Below are 17181 nucleotides of genomic sequence, written 5' to 3' on the forward strand. Positions count from 1 at the left end.
AAAAAGAAAGAAAGAAACTATAGAACAAAGATGATCTGCTAAAATTGTAACACATGACCAGACGAGGTGGCGCATGCCTGTAATACCAGCACTTTGGAGACCAAGGTGGGCAGATCGCAATGTCAAGAGATCGAGACCATCCTGGCCAACAGGATGAAACTCATCTCTACTAAAAATACAAAAATTAGCTGGGTGTGGTGGTACATGCCTGTAGTCCCAGCTACTCAGGAGGCTGAGGCAAGAGAATCACTTGAACCTGAGAGGTGGAGGTTGCAGTGAGCCGAGATTGCGCCACTGCTCTCCAGCCTGGTGATAGAGCGAGACTCCATCTCAAAAAAAAAAAAAAGTTGTAACACATAATAAATGAGATTTGACACTGCAATTCATAGACCCACACTTTTAAGTGATCTTAATACAACATTAAACAATTGACAAATAAAAATACATGATATTGTTACAATAAAATTAAATGGTTAAAGTATGTACCAACTATGATTCCCCCACCTTAATCTACCTTTTCAGTTAACCATATAGGTCAGCACTGTTTAAAGAACTTTCTGTGATGACAGAAATATTCTATATCTATGCTGTTCACTAGGGTAGCCACTAGCTACATGTGGCTATTTGAACACTTGAAGTGTTGCTAGTGCAACTGAGATACTGCATTTTAAATTTCAGTTAAATTTGATTGATTTAAATTTAAAAGTAACAGCCACAAATACATTGTATCAGATAAAAGAATGTCTTTTATCTGATACAAAAAGTAATTTTTTTTTTCTTTTTTTTGAGATGGAGTCTCTCTCTGTGGCCTAGGCTAGAGTGCAGCTGTGCGATCTTGCCTCACTGCAACCTCTGCATCCCGGGTTCAAGTGATTCTCCTGCCTAGCCTCCCAAGTGGCTGGGATTATAAGCATGTGCCTCAAAAGTAACACTTTTAATAAATGAATTTTAATTGTTAACAAACCTAGTAAGTGGAAGAATTTGTTAAGAGAGATGAGCATTTACTTCGAAGAACATTAATGAAAGAATTTCTATGTTTCATTAGAAATTATTTAGATTAGTGTTTCTCAAACATGAGTAATATGCCTTCCCCTTTTAAAGGACAAAAGTCAAGGAGGACCCCCAGCATTGACTTTTTATTATTTATAACATAATCAAAATCATTTTTATTACAAAGTTACTTAAATATATACAAACTTAAAACTGGATATAATCTTATGATTTTTATATAATTAAAAGATCAAAACAAATTTATAAAATAAATTCAAAATGTTATAAAATCAATATAATTCTAATTTTAAGCTGTTCATTAAAATTTGATTTTTAATTTCTTTATAAAGAACTCACTTTAGAGAAACTCTGGTCTAAACTAACTGCAGAACCCAGTTTATGTCTTTGATATTCTTTGATTTTCTTTATTAAGTATTAGAATTTTGAGTAAAAAATAAGTTGCAGGTATGTCTCTAAGCAATCTGTACTGCAATATCTTAATAGAAGAAAGGGGTTATTTGATCAAGGTTGTTCTTTCTATTAATTGCAGGTTGTCAATGAGAGCTATGCACTTTAATAATAAAAAAAATTTAGTTTTTGAAACTATAATTGTAGAATATTAGAGTTCAATCAAATGTTCAATAATATCCATGGGTTTTTGTGAGCAATGTACTGCAGATCAAATCATATTCATAGCTATTGATTTCTTTCCAATAACAATTTTCATGGCAAACAAGTATTTTCTATTATTTCCAAATATTTTCACATTAGTACAATTTTATTTTCCAGTAAGAATGTGGAAATTTACAAGCATTGCTCAAAAAGCAGACATAACTCTTCTGCTTAGAATTTTCTTTTTCACTTATATTATCATGAGTAACTGACATCATCTAATAATCCCACAGTGGTAGAGTAAATGATTGCATCTCTATGTTATCAATATTCAAACTTTATACACATTTTTGTTGAGATATTCTGTATATGTAAAGAAAATAAAGGTTAAATACATACTGTTAAGACTGCAGAGTTTTGGAATTTATTCTGTGAGGATAAATGGACATAGCCTGAGGAGTAACTAATTTTTTTATCAGGATAACTTTTAATAGAGATTGTTGCATCAAATGCTTCAGTGTGTCCATAAGCTTGAATTACGATATTTTCAGATGCTCCAACACGGAATATTTTTGGTGCTGAAATGACATATCTGTTGAAAAAGGAAAAGATAAGGCTCAGGGTCTTTATATGACATATTTTCTTACACTTTTGATTTTTTTCTCTCACTTGAGAGATTCCATTTAAAATACATATATTTCCTCACTTAAAAATGATATTAGTAAGTTAAAATGTACTTGTGACCTACCATAATGTCAGCATAATTTCCAAGAAGTAGCTTGGAATTAAGACCTGAGAAATGAAGTTGGAGGTTTAGTTTACATTTAGAAAGGTAAAGTAATAATAGCACCTTCTCTTAGCTACTGTAGCCAAGGAAGACTTTGAATCATGTTGACCAGAACATCTAAATGGGGTCAATATTTTTTGCTCAATGAAGAAAAAAGCAATATAGGCACCAGTGATTGAATTCCAGCTGTGCCATCTGCTGGCTGAGTGACTGTGGTAAAGTCAGTAACTCTTTCTGAGGCTACAATAATTTACTCTGAAAATAATCACCTTCTTTACCAGGATCTGGTAAAGATTACATAAGAACATATATATGAAATGTCCTAGCATGCTTAGTACTCAATACATGTTAAGATTTATTAATCTCACTAAATTAAGTTAAAAGGGAGTGATCTTAGAAATACTATGTCATACTAGCAAATGGATAATGAAAAGGATAAAATATGAGTGAGCTGGGAAGTGCATTTGGAAATGGAAATAGTGATGGTGGTCCTTTAAGAGAAAATCATCATCATCTTCAAACAACAATGGCAATTAAGTACTTGCCATATGTCAGAGGCTTTATCAGCATTTTACATACAGCTCTTGTTAATCTTTACAATAAGCCAATGACGCTGATACTATCATTATTCCTATTTTGCAGGTGGTAAGAGGCTATCTTGGCTAAAGTTTTATGGTTTGTAAGTAAATAAGGGAAGACTTTATATGTTCTCTCTCAGCTGTTATGTGTACATTTGAGGTTAAGGTTGTAAGTGTTACTCACAATCATAGACTGTTCTCTTATTTTTACTTTTCATGTGATTTATACAAGAATGGAAGTGAATCTATACATGTTTTTGAAATATAAATTTTTAAATATGTTTAATTTAAATATAAATTTTTAAAAATTAAAAAAATATATAAATTTTAATATTTTTTATTGTTTTAATAAATAAAAATTCACAAATATAGAATGGAGTATTAACTGTATATCACAAATGTGTCTAATTTGAATATCGAGAACTGCATATGCTATTACATAGGGAAAAAAAGTGTTTTAACCCAAAAGGGCATAGTGAACAACTAATTCAAGTGGTCCAACAAACTTGAAGTGCACCCACCACCCCACTTGGCAGAATTATTGCAGGCTTCTGTCAACATTATGACATTTAGAGTCTGGTAAAAGCAGGAAGTTTTTAGTAACAATGGAATTAATTTATCGGAAATTAAATCATTTAAAGCATCTGGCAGTTCTCCTACATGACAATCAATTTGGATCCACTTAGAGGCAAATTACAAAAGAGAGGAAAGAATTTCCAGATTTCCAACCATCATCTGAATTCCCTTTCCCCACATGCCTAGCAGGATATGGCAGACAATGAGAAGAGTTCAGCTTTTATGATAATAAGATACATTTACTGAAATTTTACCCTGTGCTAAGGCACTATTCTGAATAATTTATATAAATAAACTCATTGTGTTGAGGAACTATTACTCCAATTTAAAGGTGAAGAAACTGCTAATTAACTTTCCCTAGGCCACACATATAGGATTTATGAATTCTATAATTCACAAATTACAGAATTAGGAATAGAACCTGAGCAGCCCATTTCCAGAATTAACATTTTCAACTGTTGTACTAAACGGAATTTATCAAGAGTTTTGTCAGTAGAAAAATTTAGGGATACAAAGCTACTTTAATTTCAGTACTTATAGAAGCTTTATGTTTTTCAGTTTAGTATTGCCTTAGTTTTGAATTGTCTATGTCAGGGGCCCCAACCCCTGGGCCATGAACCAGTATTGGTCCATGGCCTGTTAGGAACCAGGCCACACAGCAGGAGGTGAGCAGTGAGGCAAAGGAGCATTACCACCTGAGCTCTGCCTCCTGTCAGATCAGTGGTGGCATCAGATTCTCATAGGAGCATGAACCCTATTGTGAACTGTGCGTGTGAGGAATCTAGATTGCACCCTCCTTTTGAGAATCTAATGCTTGATGATCTGCAGTGGAACAGTTTCATCCTGAAACCATCCCAAGCCCAACTCCGGTCCATGGAAACATTGTCTTCCACAAAACCTGTCCCTGGTGCCAAAATGGTTAGGGACTGCTGGTCTATGTGATGGTAGCAGTCAAGCCTAAAATATTAAGCGTTTAGAAGCCCCTAAAAGATGATTCTGGAACCACCCTTCATAAATATTTTAGTTCTTATTTATGCTACTTATGCTCAGTAGCATAATCTATTCATCTAAAGAACTTCATAGTTTTCTTTGTTTTTCAATTGCTGCAGAGGATCAGGCTACTGAGCTTGCAGAGAGGAAAGAATGTTACTTTTTGGCCTCTACCTTGAATGCTGTTTCCTCAAATATTTGCATGGTGTGCTTCCTCACTTCCTTCAGCCTCTGTTTTAGTGCAGCTCTCCTTAAAGAGACCCTTTTCTGGCCACATTTTAAAGTAGTGCCCCATAATTATTATTTTTTAATTCTCATACTCTTTTTTTATTTTTTCTTCATAATACTACCTACCTGACCTTACACATTCTTTCATTGGTTCATTCATTCATTACTTGCTTCTCCCACTGGAAGGCAAGCTCTAGGAATTGTCTTACCATTTGCTGTATCTACAGTGCCTATCATATAGTTAGGTGCTCAATAAATATTTGTTGAATCAATCAATCGACCAGTTAATTAAAGTGATTAATTGCCATGTTGTAAATGGTACACTCTGACTTTTTCAGAGAAAGTGAGGAAATAATTTTTATTAAGGACCAGTAGAAAGAATTCAGAATAACTCTGGACAAGAACCATGGAACCCAGGTCCTAGCCCTAGTTCTGCCACTAATTTGAAGTCACTTAATTTCAGTCTCTCTAAGGTTTAGCTGCTTGTCTTTCAAAAGGAAATAATAAAGACAGGATGCTAAGGTAGTGGAGTGATTGTGGTCATGTGATAAAATCACAGCTCAGAAATCGGAGGGTGCTAAAAAAGAATGACATCCTAAGTATGTGTTTATATATATTTATATGTATACATTTATGACAAAATGAAAAATATAAAGTGATAAAAAGGATACCTTAATAAAAATCCTGTTTCTCTCTAGAACTGTGACCTTTGGCCAGTTACTTCCCTTATCCAAACTTATCCTCATATATAAAACAAATAGGTTTGATTAGATAATCTACAGCTACTTTTCAGTATTAAAATATTTCTAGATATAAGATCATTATTTTAAAAACATTACCTAAAGTACATATTATGTTAATAATGCCACTAAAAATTGTGAAAAATCAGCTTATAAATGTACTATAGAAGTCGTTATAACAACAGATTTTCAGATCACAGTATTAGGTTGATTCCCAAATACTCCTGGTTTAACTGTGATAGTCTATGAAAAACACAAAGAGAAAACTAAACACCAAGTTAAAATAAGCAAAAAATGTTCAGAAAGTTTATTATCTTGAGTTTGTTTCATACTTTTTTGAAGAGGAATTTGAATAATCACTTACATACATTTTCATAAATAACAATTCCATGTAAGCTGTCATGTTGTTAGCTACTTATCAAATCAAAATGCTTCCATGAGTTTCTCATTCAGAGATGATATTATTCACTTGGTATTCTCAGAGGTAGCAAGTTATTTTCAAATTAACACAATCTGTTCAATTTACTCTTCATTCATCACAACTAAGATGCATTGAAAAATGAAGATAGCTGTTTTACTTACGTTTGCTCCTGTCCCCAAGTTTTCCCCAGAAAGATTAAAAAACAAAGTATTCCCAAGAGGCTCATGGTTGTAGATAGCAGGAAATCATGGATATAACTGTTTTGAGGATATTCTCCTTTTAAATAAACTGAACTTGAAGAATTCAGATAATCTGGTTAATTATTAATGTCAGAAAGGTGAACATCTAAGCAGGAAAACTAGAATTGGAACTAAAACACCCTTTCATGCCCAGAAATACAGATAGGGAGTCTTTTATAGGAACTTATACCCAGGGAATTTATTTTTATTAATACAAATAAAGGGAATTTATTTTTGTTAATGCAAATAAAGGGACTCTAAAATGGGAATCTGGCACTATGAAGAGTGGCTCAAAGCTAGAAACCAGTAAGCCCATTGCCTTTGGCCTTCCTTTTCTTGTCCAGGGCATTTGCTTTGATGTTGCATCATCTGCAAGCACACATCCAGCAGGTCCACTCTAATACTGATGGAGACCCACCTGGATTCAGTTTCAAATTGAAATGAGTTTGGAAGCATCCTGGTTTAGAGAGGGCTCACAAGATGATCTTTTTTGGAGACCTGAATGGTAGTGTCCTTGGTGCTGGAAATGGTCTGAGCATAACCTAGCTCTGCAAAGGAAGTCAAGGGAATTGTTCTTTGGTCTGTGTCAGTCTAGAGAACATTAGGTGGAGGAAAGATTGTGACTGGTAATGAAAATGCCATGCTGAGTATGCTGTTGTCCTTCTCTCTCTCTCTATATATATATTTTTTTAATTTTCTTCTTGCTGTTGTCCTTCTCTAAGTAACCAATCAAATAATTTAGTACTGACTAGGAAGTGGATATTCTCCAATATTTATTAAGTCATATACCACTCATTCCAAGTTTGTCTTTATTCAGATATAGAATATCCTTTCTTTTTTTTTTTTTTTTTTTTTTTTTGACAGTATTTTTTCTTTTTTTTTTTTTTTTTTTTTTTTTTTTTGAGACAGAGTTTCACTCATGTTACCCAGGGTGGGGTGCAATGGCGCGATCTTGGCTCACCGCAACCTCTGCCTCCTGGGTTCAGGCAATTCTCCTGCCTCAGCCTCCTGAGTAGCTGGGATTACAGGCACCACCATGCCCAGCTAATTTTTTGTATTTTTAGTAGAGACAGGGTTTCACCATGTTGACCAGGATGGTCTCGATCTCTTGACCTCGTGATCCACCCGCCTCGGCCTCCCAAAGTGCTGGGATTACAGGCTTGAGCCACCACGTCCGGCCAGAATATCCTTTCTTTTAAAGAAAACTCATGTTACACCTCTGTCAGGATTTTAATAATTTTAATATAAAAGCTCCAGAAAAACAAAGCTTCCTATAACAACTGACTCTAGTAATTAATTCACAATTTACCAAAATTTTATCTTTATACTTTTTTTTTTTTTTTTTGAGACAGAGTTTCTCTTTGTCACCCAGGCTGGAGTCAAGTGGCACTATCTCGGCTCACTGCAACCTCTGCCACCCAGGTTCAAGGGATTCTCCTGCCTCAGCCTCTGGAGTATCTGGGACTACAGGCATGCACCATCATGCCCAGCTAATTTTTTTGTATTTTTAATAGAGATAGGGTTTTACCATGTTGGCCAGGCTGGTCTCAAACTCCTGACCTCAGGTGATCCACCCACCTTGGCCTCCCAAAGTGCTCAGATAACAGGTGCTCACACCATGCCTGGGTCATTTTTACTTGTTATTTTTTATGATGTTTATGTTCACTAGAAAGTTTTTAATTTATTATCTTCTCTTTTTTAGTACTTATTTCTACCTTAGTATATAATATGTACTGATCTTTAAAATAATAAAACAGATGTCTGTACATATTTCTAGAAATGAGATATTTATGGGCACACTGGCATTCTTTGCTTTGAATTAATAAATAATAAACCAAAAATATTTACAAACACTTTAATACTGAATTCACTAGGGAAAAAAAGGAGCACAAAGATAAATTTGATATACAAATTTCACTGAAGGTATCTCTTGCATGTCATTGAAATGACAAACATTTGCCACTATTGTCTGATCATCTAGCCCATTTATTTCAAAAGGGAATCTGTGAAATGATTAAGCTGGGTTGCAAAAGAAGGGTCAAGTTAAAATAAACAAAGTACTTTTGCCATCATTTTTGGGAAATGAAATTTAAGAGAGAACAAGTACACTCAAATAAAGGTAGGTAATATTTGTATTTTAAGTGCAAATAAGTTTGTTTGCTTGAGCTGTAAAGTAAATGTTGATAACCGATTTTTGCAAACCATTGTCCTGTTTCTCTGGTAGAAAACATTTAGAAAATGATGGATCTCAAAGATTCTCAACAGAACTGAAGTTCAACAATTTATAGATTTTCAACTGTGTTTAGCCAAAATTTTTTATTTACCTTCTAAATGTGGCTCACAGATGAATTTTTTAAGGCTGGATGTGATAGCTCATGCCTGTAATCCCAGCACTTTGGGAGGCCAAGGTGGGTGGATCACCTGAGGACATCAGGAGTTTGAGACTAGCCTGGCCAGTATGGTGAAACCCCATCTCTACTAAAAATACAAAAATTAATTGGGTGTGGTGGCAGGCTACTGTAATCCCAGCTAATCATGAGGCTGAGGCAGAAGATTCGCTTGAACCTGGGAGGCAGAGGTTGCATTGAGCAGAGATCATGCCACTGCGCTCCAGGCTGAGTAACAGTTCTGTCTCAAGAAAAAAAAAAGATTTTTCTTTATAATATAAAATGTGACCTTTGGTGAATCTTTGGTTTTTATACAAACACTGTCTTTCTAAAAGAGAAGAATCTCAGATCTGGCAGAAAGTTTGGTGGTCACCTGACCTTCCTGCTAATGCTACCTCAATTCTCCCCTCATGATTGAGCCCAAATGACCTAGCCTAGGGCACAAGGACCCTCTTGAGCCGTGCTCAGTTCTCCAGCCTCAATGTTCCATTCTTCACTTTGGCCAAGGAGCTGAATTACTTGTGACTGTTCCCTGAAGTCACCTTTACACCAAGGTGCTCTTAGCAGGATAACAATTTTGTATCTTTCAAATGGATATTCTTTAGTTATTTTGCACTTATTTGGTAAAATACGCCTGAACACCAATTTTTTATTAATACAGACTACAGAACTCTTTTTTATGTATAATAAAGGATTTTATAGTGCATAATTTTCAAAATCAGAGAGCTTACAGGGAGGTATATTAATGGGTTGTAAATTTAGAGAATAAAAAATCAGCAATATTTTGTTTGTTATTGTTTTCAGAAATTTAGCCCACCAGATTGTGAACTTCAAGTGCCTTCTGGCTGGCTAGAGTAAGAAGTGATGTGACCCATAACTGCCCCAGGTAATTTTCATGAGCCTGTTCCCTGTCCAGAGGCCAGTGGAGAAACAGAGGTGTCTCCTCAGAATTAAATTATTCCAAACGAAGACATAAGAATCATGCAAGTTTTGTTCAAGAGTGGTAGGCTGGCACTAGGCAGATGGGTAATTCTAAGTAAAACCCAATATTTGTCCCTCTGACTGCTTTTCGGCTCAAGCCCACAGACTCATGTTCTAATCCCTTAGTAGAAAGGCTCTAATAAAAGGCCAACTGAAATTCAAAAAGAACCACTTCAATAATTCTCCATGGGACACAGAAAAGGAATGCACTGCAGGCTTCAGTACCAGCAGTTTAAAGACTGACTGGAGAGAGGGCGGAGGTGAAGTGAGGTAGCTGAATAGAACTCCCCAGAGATAGTTTTCCATACTGGAACACCAAATAGAACAACTATCCATGCAAGATAGCACCTTCATAAAAGCCATAAAATCAAGTGAGTGATCACAGTGCCTGGTTTTACCATAATGATAAGGAAAGAGGCATTGAAGATGGTGGGAAAGACCGCCCTGCATCGCCTACACCACCCTTCCTCCAACCACAGGCTGCACCGTAGGAAAGAGAATCTGTGTGCTTGGAGGAGGGAGAGCAAAGTGAGTGTGGGACTTTGTATTGGAGTCAGTGCTGCCCTGTCATGGTGGAACATAACACAGGACAGAATTCTGCTGTTGCCCAGAATTCTGACAGCACATTTAGGCCAGGCCTTGGGCCAGAGGAGAATTCTCTGCCCCAGAGGGAGAAACCCAGGTCATGGCTGGCTTTACCACTGGCTAACTAAAGTGGTCTGAGGTCCTGAATCTATTTGAGTGGCAGTCAGGGCACAAGACTAAAATCTGTAGATTAAACTTAAAATGCTAAGTACCCCAACTTACCCCTACTGACTGAATGAACTCCCACTTGGCCAAAGAGACCCCAGAACAACCTTAAAAACTGAATTTCTGGTCGTGATAGGAAGGGAGGTTACATATGCCTTGTTATATCCCCTCCCTTTGGAGTTTAGACACAACTGCCAGCATTTAAGTTAAAAGAGGGATCATAAGAGCGACAAAACAGACTCTGTGGCAGTAACATACCAAATTATAAACAAGACCTCAGGCCCTTCAGGCAAGGATTCATACCCTACACACCATAAAATGTCATTAAATGGGTTTAAAAATCAACCTGGTATAGGCTGGGCACAGTGGCTCACGCCTGTAATCCCAGCACTTTGGGAGGCCAAGGCAGGTAGATCATCTGAGGTTAGGAGTTCAAGACCAGCCTGGCCAACACGGTGAAACTGGTCTCTACTAAAAATACAAAAAATTAGCTAAGTGTGGTGGCAGACCCCTGTAATCCTAGCTACTCCGGAGGCTGAGGCAGGAGAATCGCTTGAACCCAGGAGGTGGGTGAGCTGAGATCATGCCATTGCACTCCAGGCCTGGGCAACAAGAGCAAAATTCTATCTCTAAAATAAATAAATAAATAATAAATAACCTGGTACAATATGGCTTACTTTCCAACCTGACTCTGATGTAGCATCACATGACAGAAGACCCTGATGCAAATAAAAATATTTTACCTCAAAATACATTTCTTTGACATATTTTGAAATGGCCCTGCAAAGCTATATTTTGTGGGGGAGATTTGCATCTCCATTAACACAGCCAGGCCTTCCCTTTCTAGGCTTTTCCCAGATCTGGCAGAGTTGACCTGAGAGTCTGACATCTCAAAGGTCTGAAAAGAGACAGACATTTGCCATTGACTCTGTCTGAGGGATGCTACCTATGAGGATTCATCTATATAACAAGAGCCTTGGACCCCAAACCTCCTTTAACTCAAGCATTACTTTCTATTGACTCTGAGCCTTTAGACAACAAAGTAACTCTCTCAACCAATTGTCAACTAAAGAATCCTTAAAACCTACCTATGTCTTGTTAAGTCCCTGCTCGGAGATGTCCCGATTTTGGGGGGCTGAATCAATGTATACTTTCCATGTATTGATTTATGTCATTGCCTTTAACTCCTGTTTCCTGGAAATATATAAAACCAAACTGTAACCTACCTGCTTCAGGCAACTCTTAAGACTGCTCAGAACCTCTTAAGACTGTTCCCAAGACCATGATCACTCATACTGACTCAAAATAAGCCACTCCGAAATATTTTACTGATTTTTTTTCTCTGTTAGCAAGTCCCATGGCAAGGTCTAGTGGTGTCCTGGTCTTGGAGGTAGTGGACTTGGGGTGCAACACAGTTTGACACTAACTGTGGCAGCCATAGGAGCACGTTTGTCACTCCTCTCCAAACTCCAGGTACTGAAGCTTGGGAAGAGAGTCCTTCTGCTTGGGGAAAGACAGAAGAGCACAGAGGACTTTGTCTTGCAACTTGGGTATCAGCTTAGTCACAGTAAAAACACCAGGCAGATTCCCAAAGCTTCCGATTCCAGGCTTTGCTCCTGGATGGTGTTTCTAGACCCACCCTGGGTCAGAAGGGAATCCTCTGCCCTGTTGGTATGGACTTGGTCCTGGAAGGATGCTGACTAAAGTGGCCTTGGGCCTTGAATAAACATTTGCAGCAGGCATAACTAGGCAGTAGTGACTGCATGCCTTGGTGAGCCCCAGTACTTAGCTGGTCTGGAAGGCTGTGGACTTTAGGTAAGACCAAGTGTGATGCCACCTGTGGCCAGGATAGAGTCTGAATCACTCCTCCCCCAGGTCCAATTAGCCAAGCCTGGAGAGAGATGCCTTCCAATTCGGGAAAGAGAGGGAAGAGAGCAAGAGACTTTGCCAAGATAGTCACTGCTTTGGTGACTTTCAAGCGTAGTTCAAGCAATGGCTTTCTTCTTTATTTTTCTTCACTTACCATTCGATCTTCAAATACAAATTTATCCACAGTGGATTTGAACCACTGTATTTCCCAGAATGTGGCTTATCCAGTTATCCTCTGACTCTTTCCACCTCTGACCTTTTCAGGTTGTCTTTCCAATCTGCCATCTGCCTGGTGGTCATTTCAGCCAGTCTTGCTCCAGCCCTACTGAGGAAGGGAGAACCAGACATAACCCGGATTACGTCTTCAATTATGTCACATTTATTACCACCTTGTACATTTGAAACTTTGCATAGAATACATAATAGTACATAATAAGAATCAAAAGGTTCAGATTGGGATATAAATTATTTAAGAGTTTACAAAATAGAGAATTAGTTACAGACAAACTATCTGGAGAAGGCTAGGCGCTGTGGCTCATGTCTGTAATCCCAGCACTTTGGAAGGCCAAGGTGGTTGGATCACTTGAGGTCAGGAGTTCAGGCAAGGATTCACACCCTACACACCATAAAATATCATTAAATGAGTTTTAAAAATTAACCTGGTGTGGGCTGGGCATAGCAGCTCAGACCTGTAACTTAGCACTTTGGGGAGGCTGAGGCAGGTGGATCACCTGAGGTCAGGAGTTCAAGACCAGCCTGGCCAACATGGTGAAACCCTGTCTTTACTAAAAAACAAACAAACAAACTAACTAACAACAAAAAAAACAAAACAAACAAACAAAAAAAAACCAAGCATGGTGGCAGAGGCCGGTAGTCCCAGCTACTCAGGAGGCTGAGGCAGGAGAATTGCTGGCTAACATGGTGAAACCCCATCTGGCCAACATGGTAAAACCCTGTCTCTACTAAAGATACAAAATTAGCCAGGCAAGGTGGCTCATACCTGTAGTCCCAGCTACCTGGTAGGTTGAGACATGAGAATTGTTTGAACCCAGGAGGTGGAGGCTGTAGTGAGCTAAGATTGTGCCACTGCACTCCAGCCTGGGCAACAGAGTGAGACTCCATATATATATACATACATCGAGAAGGTGTCAAAGAGAAGGTAAGACTTCAGCATGGTTTGATATCTTTCCTGTCTTTTTTCTACTGATCTGAAACAATCAAATCACCATTCCTGCAACTTACTAGATGTGTTCTCTGAAGCACTACATTTTTCTGAGCCCCAGTTTACTCATTGGTAACCTGAGGGTAATAACACCCTTCAGCATGGTTGTAAAGATGAGAGATAATTTAGCAAGTTATTATCACAATAACTGATAAACGTTGGAAATTAATAATCGGTAGCTATTGTGTTGTCACCATTTGGATAAGCTCCTTAAAGGCTGAGAATATGTCCTGTATGTCTGAGTCTCATAAAATCTCTTTTAAATGCAGTGGAGTTTACAGGTATTATTGAGATGTGATTAACATTTATGGCATTTCTTCTTAATTGCTAGACTGATTCTTGAGAAGCAAGAGGAATACTTCAAACAATATTGAGTTCAAAGTTTAAATGAGAAAGATATTTTGGAACAAAGCCCTTTTACAGCTTTTGAGATAAAGAAGTAGGTTACACATAATCTACTAAAGGCAATCAATGCCATAACAAGAGACAAAACTTTACAGTGCCTTCTAAAAATGATTCTAGTCCATTTACACTCATTTACTTGTTATTATTGATCAGTCAGGACTTAGTACTGATATTTTGTTATTCGTTTTCTGCTTGTTTTGTTGGTCCTCTCTTTCTTCCTTCCTTCCTTCCTATCTTCCTTTGTGTAAAAGTGATTTTCTCTAGTAGTATGTTTTAATTTCTTGCTTTTAATTTTTTTTGTAGCAATTATAGGTTTTTACTTTGTAGTTACCATGAGGCTTGCAAATAACATCTTATAAACAATTATTTTAGACTTATAATAACTTAACTATAAAGAAAAGTTTTTAAAATGAAGCAAAGAGAAAGTGAAAAAACCTGTACACTTTATCTTTCCTGTATTTTGACTTATTGTGTCGATTTATCTTTCTACATTGTCTCTTAAGAAATAATTATAGTTATTATTTGTGATCAGTTTACTCATTCTACTAAGCATATGAGTGGTTTACATACTGTAATTACAGCGTTACAGTGTTCTGCATTTCTCTGTGTACTTTTCCCAGTGAGTTTTATACTTTTAGATTATTTTTTGTTGCTCATTAATATCATTTTCCTCCAGATTGAAAAGCTTCATTTAGCATTTCCTATAAGGCTAATGTTGATAAAATTCCTCAGCTTTTGTTTGTCTAAGTATTTCTCTATGTCTAAAAAATAATTGTGCTGGGTATAATATTCTAGGTTAGATGTTTTCTTTTCCTCAGCACTTTTCGACTATGTCATCCCACTTTTTCCTGGCCTGTAACATTTCCGCTAAGAAGTCTGTTGCCAGATGTATTACAGAGCTCCTTTATGTTGTTTCTTTTCTCTTGCTGCATTTAAGATTCTTTCTTTATCCTTGATCCTTGAGAATTTGATTATTATATGTCTTGAAGTAGTCTTACTTGGGTTGAATCTGCTTGACGTTCTTTGATTTTCTTGTACTTAGATATTTATATCTTTCTCTAGGTTTGGAACATTCTATTACAATTTCCTTGAATAAACATTCTACCCCAATCTCTCTCTCTCTCTCTCTGTCTATATATATATATATAACCTTTAAGGCCAGTAACTCTTACATTTGCTCTTTTGAAGCTGTTATCTAGATCTTGCAGGCATGCTTCATTCTTTTTATTTTTTTCCTTCTTCTCCTCTGTGTATTTTCATATAGCCTGTCTTCAAGCTCACAGATTCTTTCTTTTGATTGATCAAGTCTGCTATTGAGAGACTCCAATGCATTTTTCATCTTTCAGGGGTGGTGAAGAGGGTGTCCTTATCTTCTGCCAGTTTTCAAAGCAAATGCTTCCAGTTTTTGCCCCTTCAGTATGATATTGGCTGTGGGTTTCTCATAAATAGTTCTTAATATTTTGAGATACGTTTCATAGCATAAAGCCTGTTGAATTTTGTCGAAGGCTTTCTCTACATCTATTGAGATAATCATGCGATTTTTGTCTTGGTTTTTTTTATATGATGGATTACATTTATCAATTTGCATATGTGGAAGCAGCCTTGCAACCCAGGGATGAAGCCAACTTGATTGTGATGGATAAGCTTTTTGATGTGCCCTTGGTTTGCTAGTATTTTATTGAGGATTTTTGCATTGATGTTCATCAGGGATATTGGCCTGAAATTTTCTTTTTGCCCATTTTGGTATCAGGATGATGTTGACCTCGTAAAATGAGTTAGGGAGGATTTTCTCTTTTTCTATTGTTTGGAATAGTTTCAGAAGGAATGGTACCAGCTCCTCTTTGTACTTGTGGTAGAATTCGGCTGTGAACCCATCTGGCCCTGGACTTATTTCAGTTGATAGGCTATTAATTGCTGCCTCAATTTCAGACCTTGTTATTCGTCTATTCAGAGATTAAACTTCTTCCTGGTTTAGTCTTGGGAGGGTGTAAGTGTCCAGGAATTTATCAATTTCTTCTAAATTTTCTGGTTTATTTGCATAGAGTTGTTTACAGTATTCTCTGATGGTAGTTTGTATTTTTGTGGAATCAGTGGTGATAGCCCCTTTATCATTTTTTATTGCATCTATTCTTCTCTCTTTCCTTATTAGTCTGGTTAGTGGTTTATCTATTTTGTTGATCCTTTCAAAAAATTAGCTACTGGATTCATTGATTTTTTTTGAAGGGTTTTTTATGTCTCTATCTCCTTCAGTTCTGCTCTAATCTTAGTTACTTCTTGTCTTCTGCTATCTTTTGAATTTGTTTGTTCTTGCTCATTAGGGTATCGATTTTAGATCTTTCCTCCTTTCCCTTGTGGGCATTTAGTGTTATAAATTTCCCTCTACACCTGCTTTCAATGTGTCCCAGAGATTCTGGTATGTTGTGTCTTCATTCTCATTGGTTTCAAAGAACATCTTTATTTCTGCCTTCACTTCATTATTTATCCAGTAGTCATTCAGCAGCAGGTTGTTCAGTTTCCATGTAGTTGTGTGGTTTTGAGTGAGTTTCTCAATCCTGAGTTCTAATTTGATTGCACTGTGGCCTGAGAGACTGGTTATTATTTCCATTATTTTGCATTTGCTGAGGAATGTTTTACTTCCAATTATGTGATCAATTTTAGAATAAGTTCAATGTGGTGCTGAGAATAATGTATATTCTGTTGATTTGGGGTGGAGAGTTTTGTATATGTCTATTAGGTCCATTTGGTTTAGATCTGAGTTCAAGTCCTGGATATCCTTGTTAATTTTCTGCCTCATTGATCTAATATTGAGAGTAGGGTGTTAAAGTCTCCAACTATTATTGTGTGGGTGTCTAAGTCTCTTTGTAGGCCTCTAAGAACTTGCTTTATGAATCTGGGTGCTCCTGTATTGGGTGCATATATATTTAGGATAGCTAGCTCTTCTTGTTGCATTGATCCCTTTATCATTATGCAATGCCCTTGTCTCTTTTGATCTTTGTTGGTTTAAAGTCTGTTTTATCAGAGACTAAGATTGCAACCGCGGCTTTTTTTTTTTTTCCTTTCAATTTGCTTGGTAAATATTCCTCCATCCCTTTATTTTGAGCCTATGTGTGTCTTTGCATGTGAGATGGGTCACCTGAACACAGCACACCAATGGGTCTTAACTTTTTATCCAATCTGCCAGTCTTTTAATTGGGGCATTTAGCCCATTTGCTTTTAAGGTTAATATTGTTATGTGTGAATTTGATCCTGACATTATGATGCTGGCAGCCTGTTTCACCTCTTAGTTGATGTGGTTTCTTCATAGCATCGACATTCTTTACAATTTGTTGTACTTTTGCAGTGGCTGGTACTGGTTGTTCCTTTCCATGTTTAGCGCTTCCTTCAGGAGCTCTTGTAAGGCAGGCCT

General features: G+C 37.0%; 1 protein-coding gene across 1 annotated transcript in view; it reads right to left on the reverse strand.

The window, feature by feature from the left end:
* The window catches only part of C5 (complement C5), a 102210-nt gene extending 96006 nt beyond the window's left edge, over positions 1 to 6204 (reverse strand). The window contains exons 1-2 of the mRNA XM_017503310.2: positions 6084 to 6204; positions 2002 to 2194 (exon numbers count right to left, since the gene is read on the reverse strand). Of these exons, the coding sequence (XP_017358799.1) occupies positions 2002 to 2194; positions 6084 to 6148 (258 nt within the window). The 5' untranslated portion in view covers positions 6149 to 6204. The remainder of the gene's footprint in view (positions 1 to 2001; positions 2195 to 6083) is intronic.
* Positions 6205 to 17181: the final 10977 nt, after the last annotated feature.

This window comes from Cebus imitator, unplaced genomic scaffold (assembly GCF_001604975.1).
Source record: "Cebus imitator isolate Cc_AM_T3 unplaced genomic scaffold, Cebus_imitator-1.0 Scaffold309, whole genome shotgun sequence".
Classification (NCBI taxonomy): domain Eukaryota; kingdom Metazoa; phylum Chordata; class Mammalia; order Primates; family Cebidae; genus Cebus; species Cebus imitator.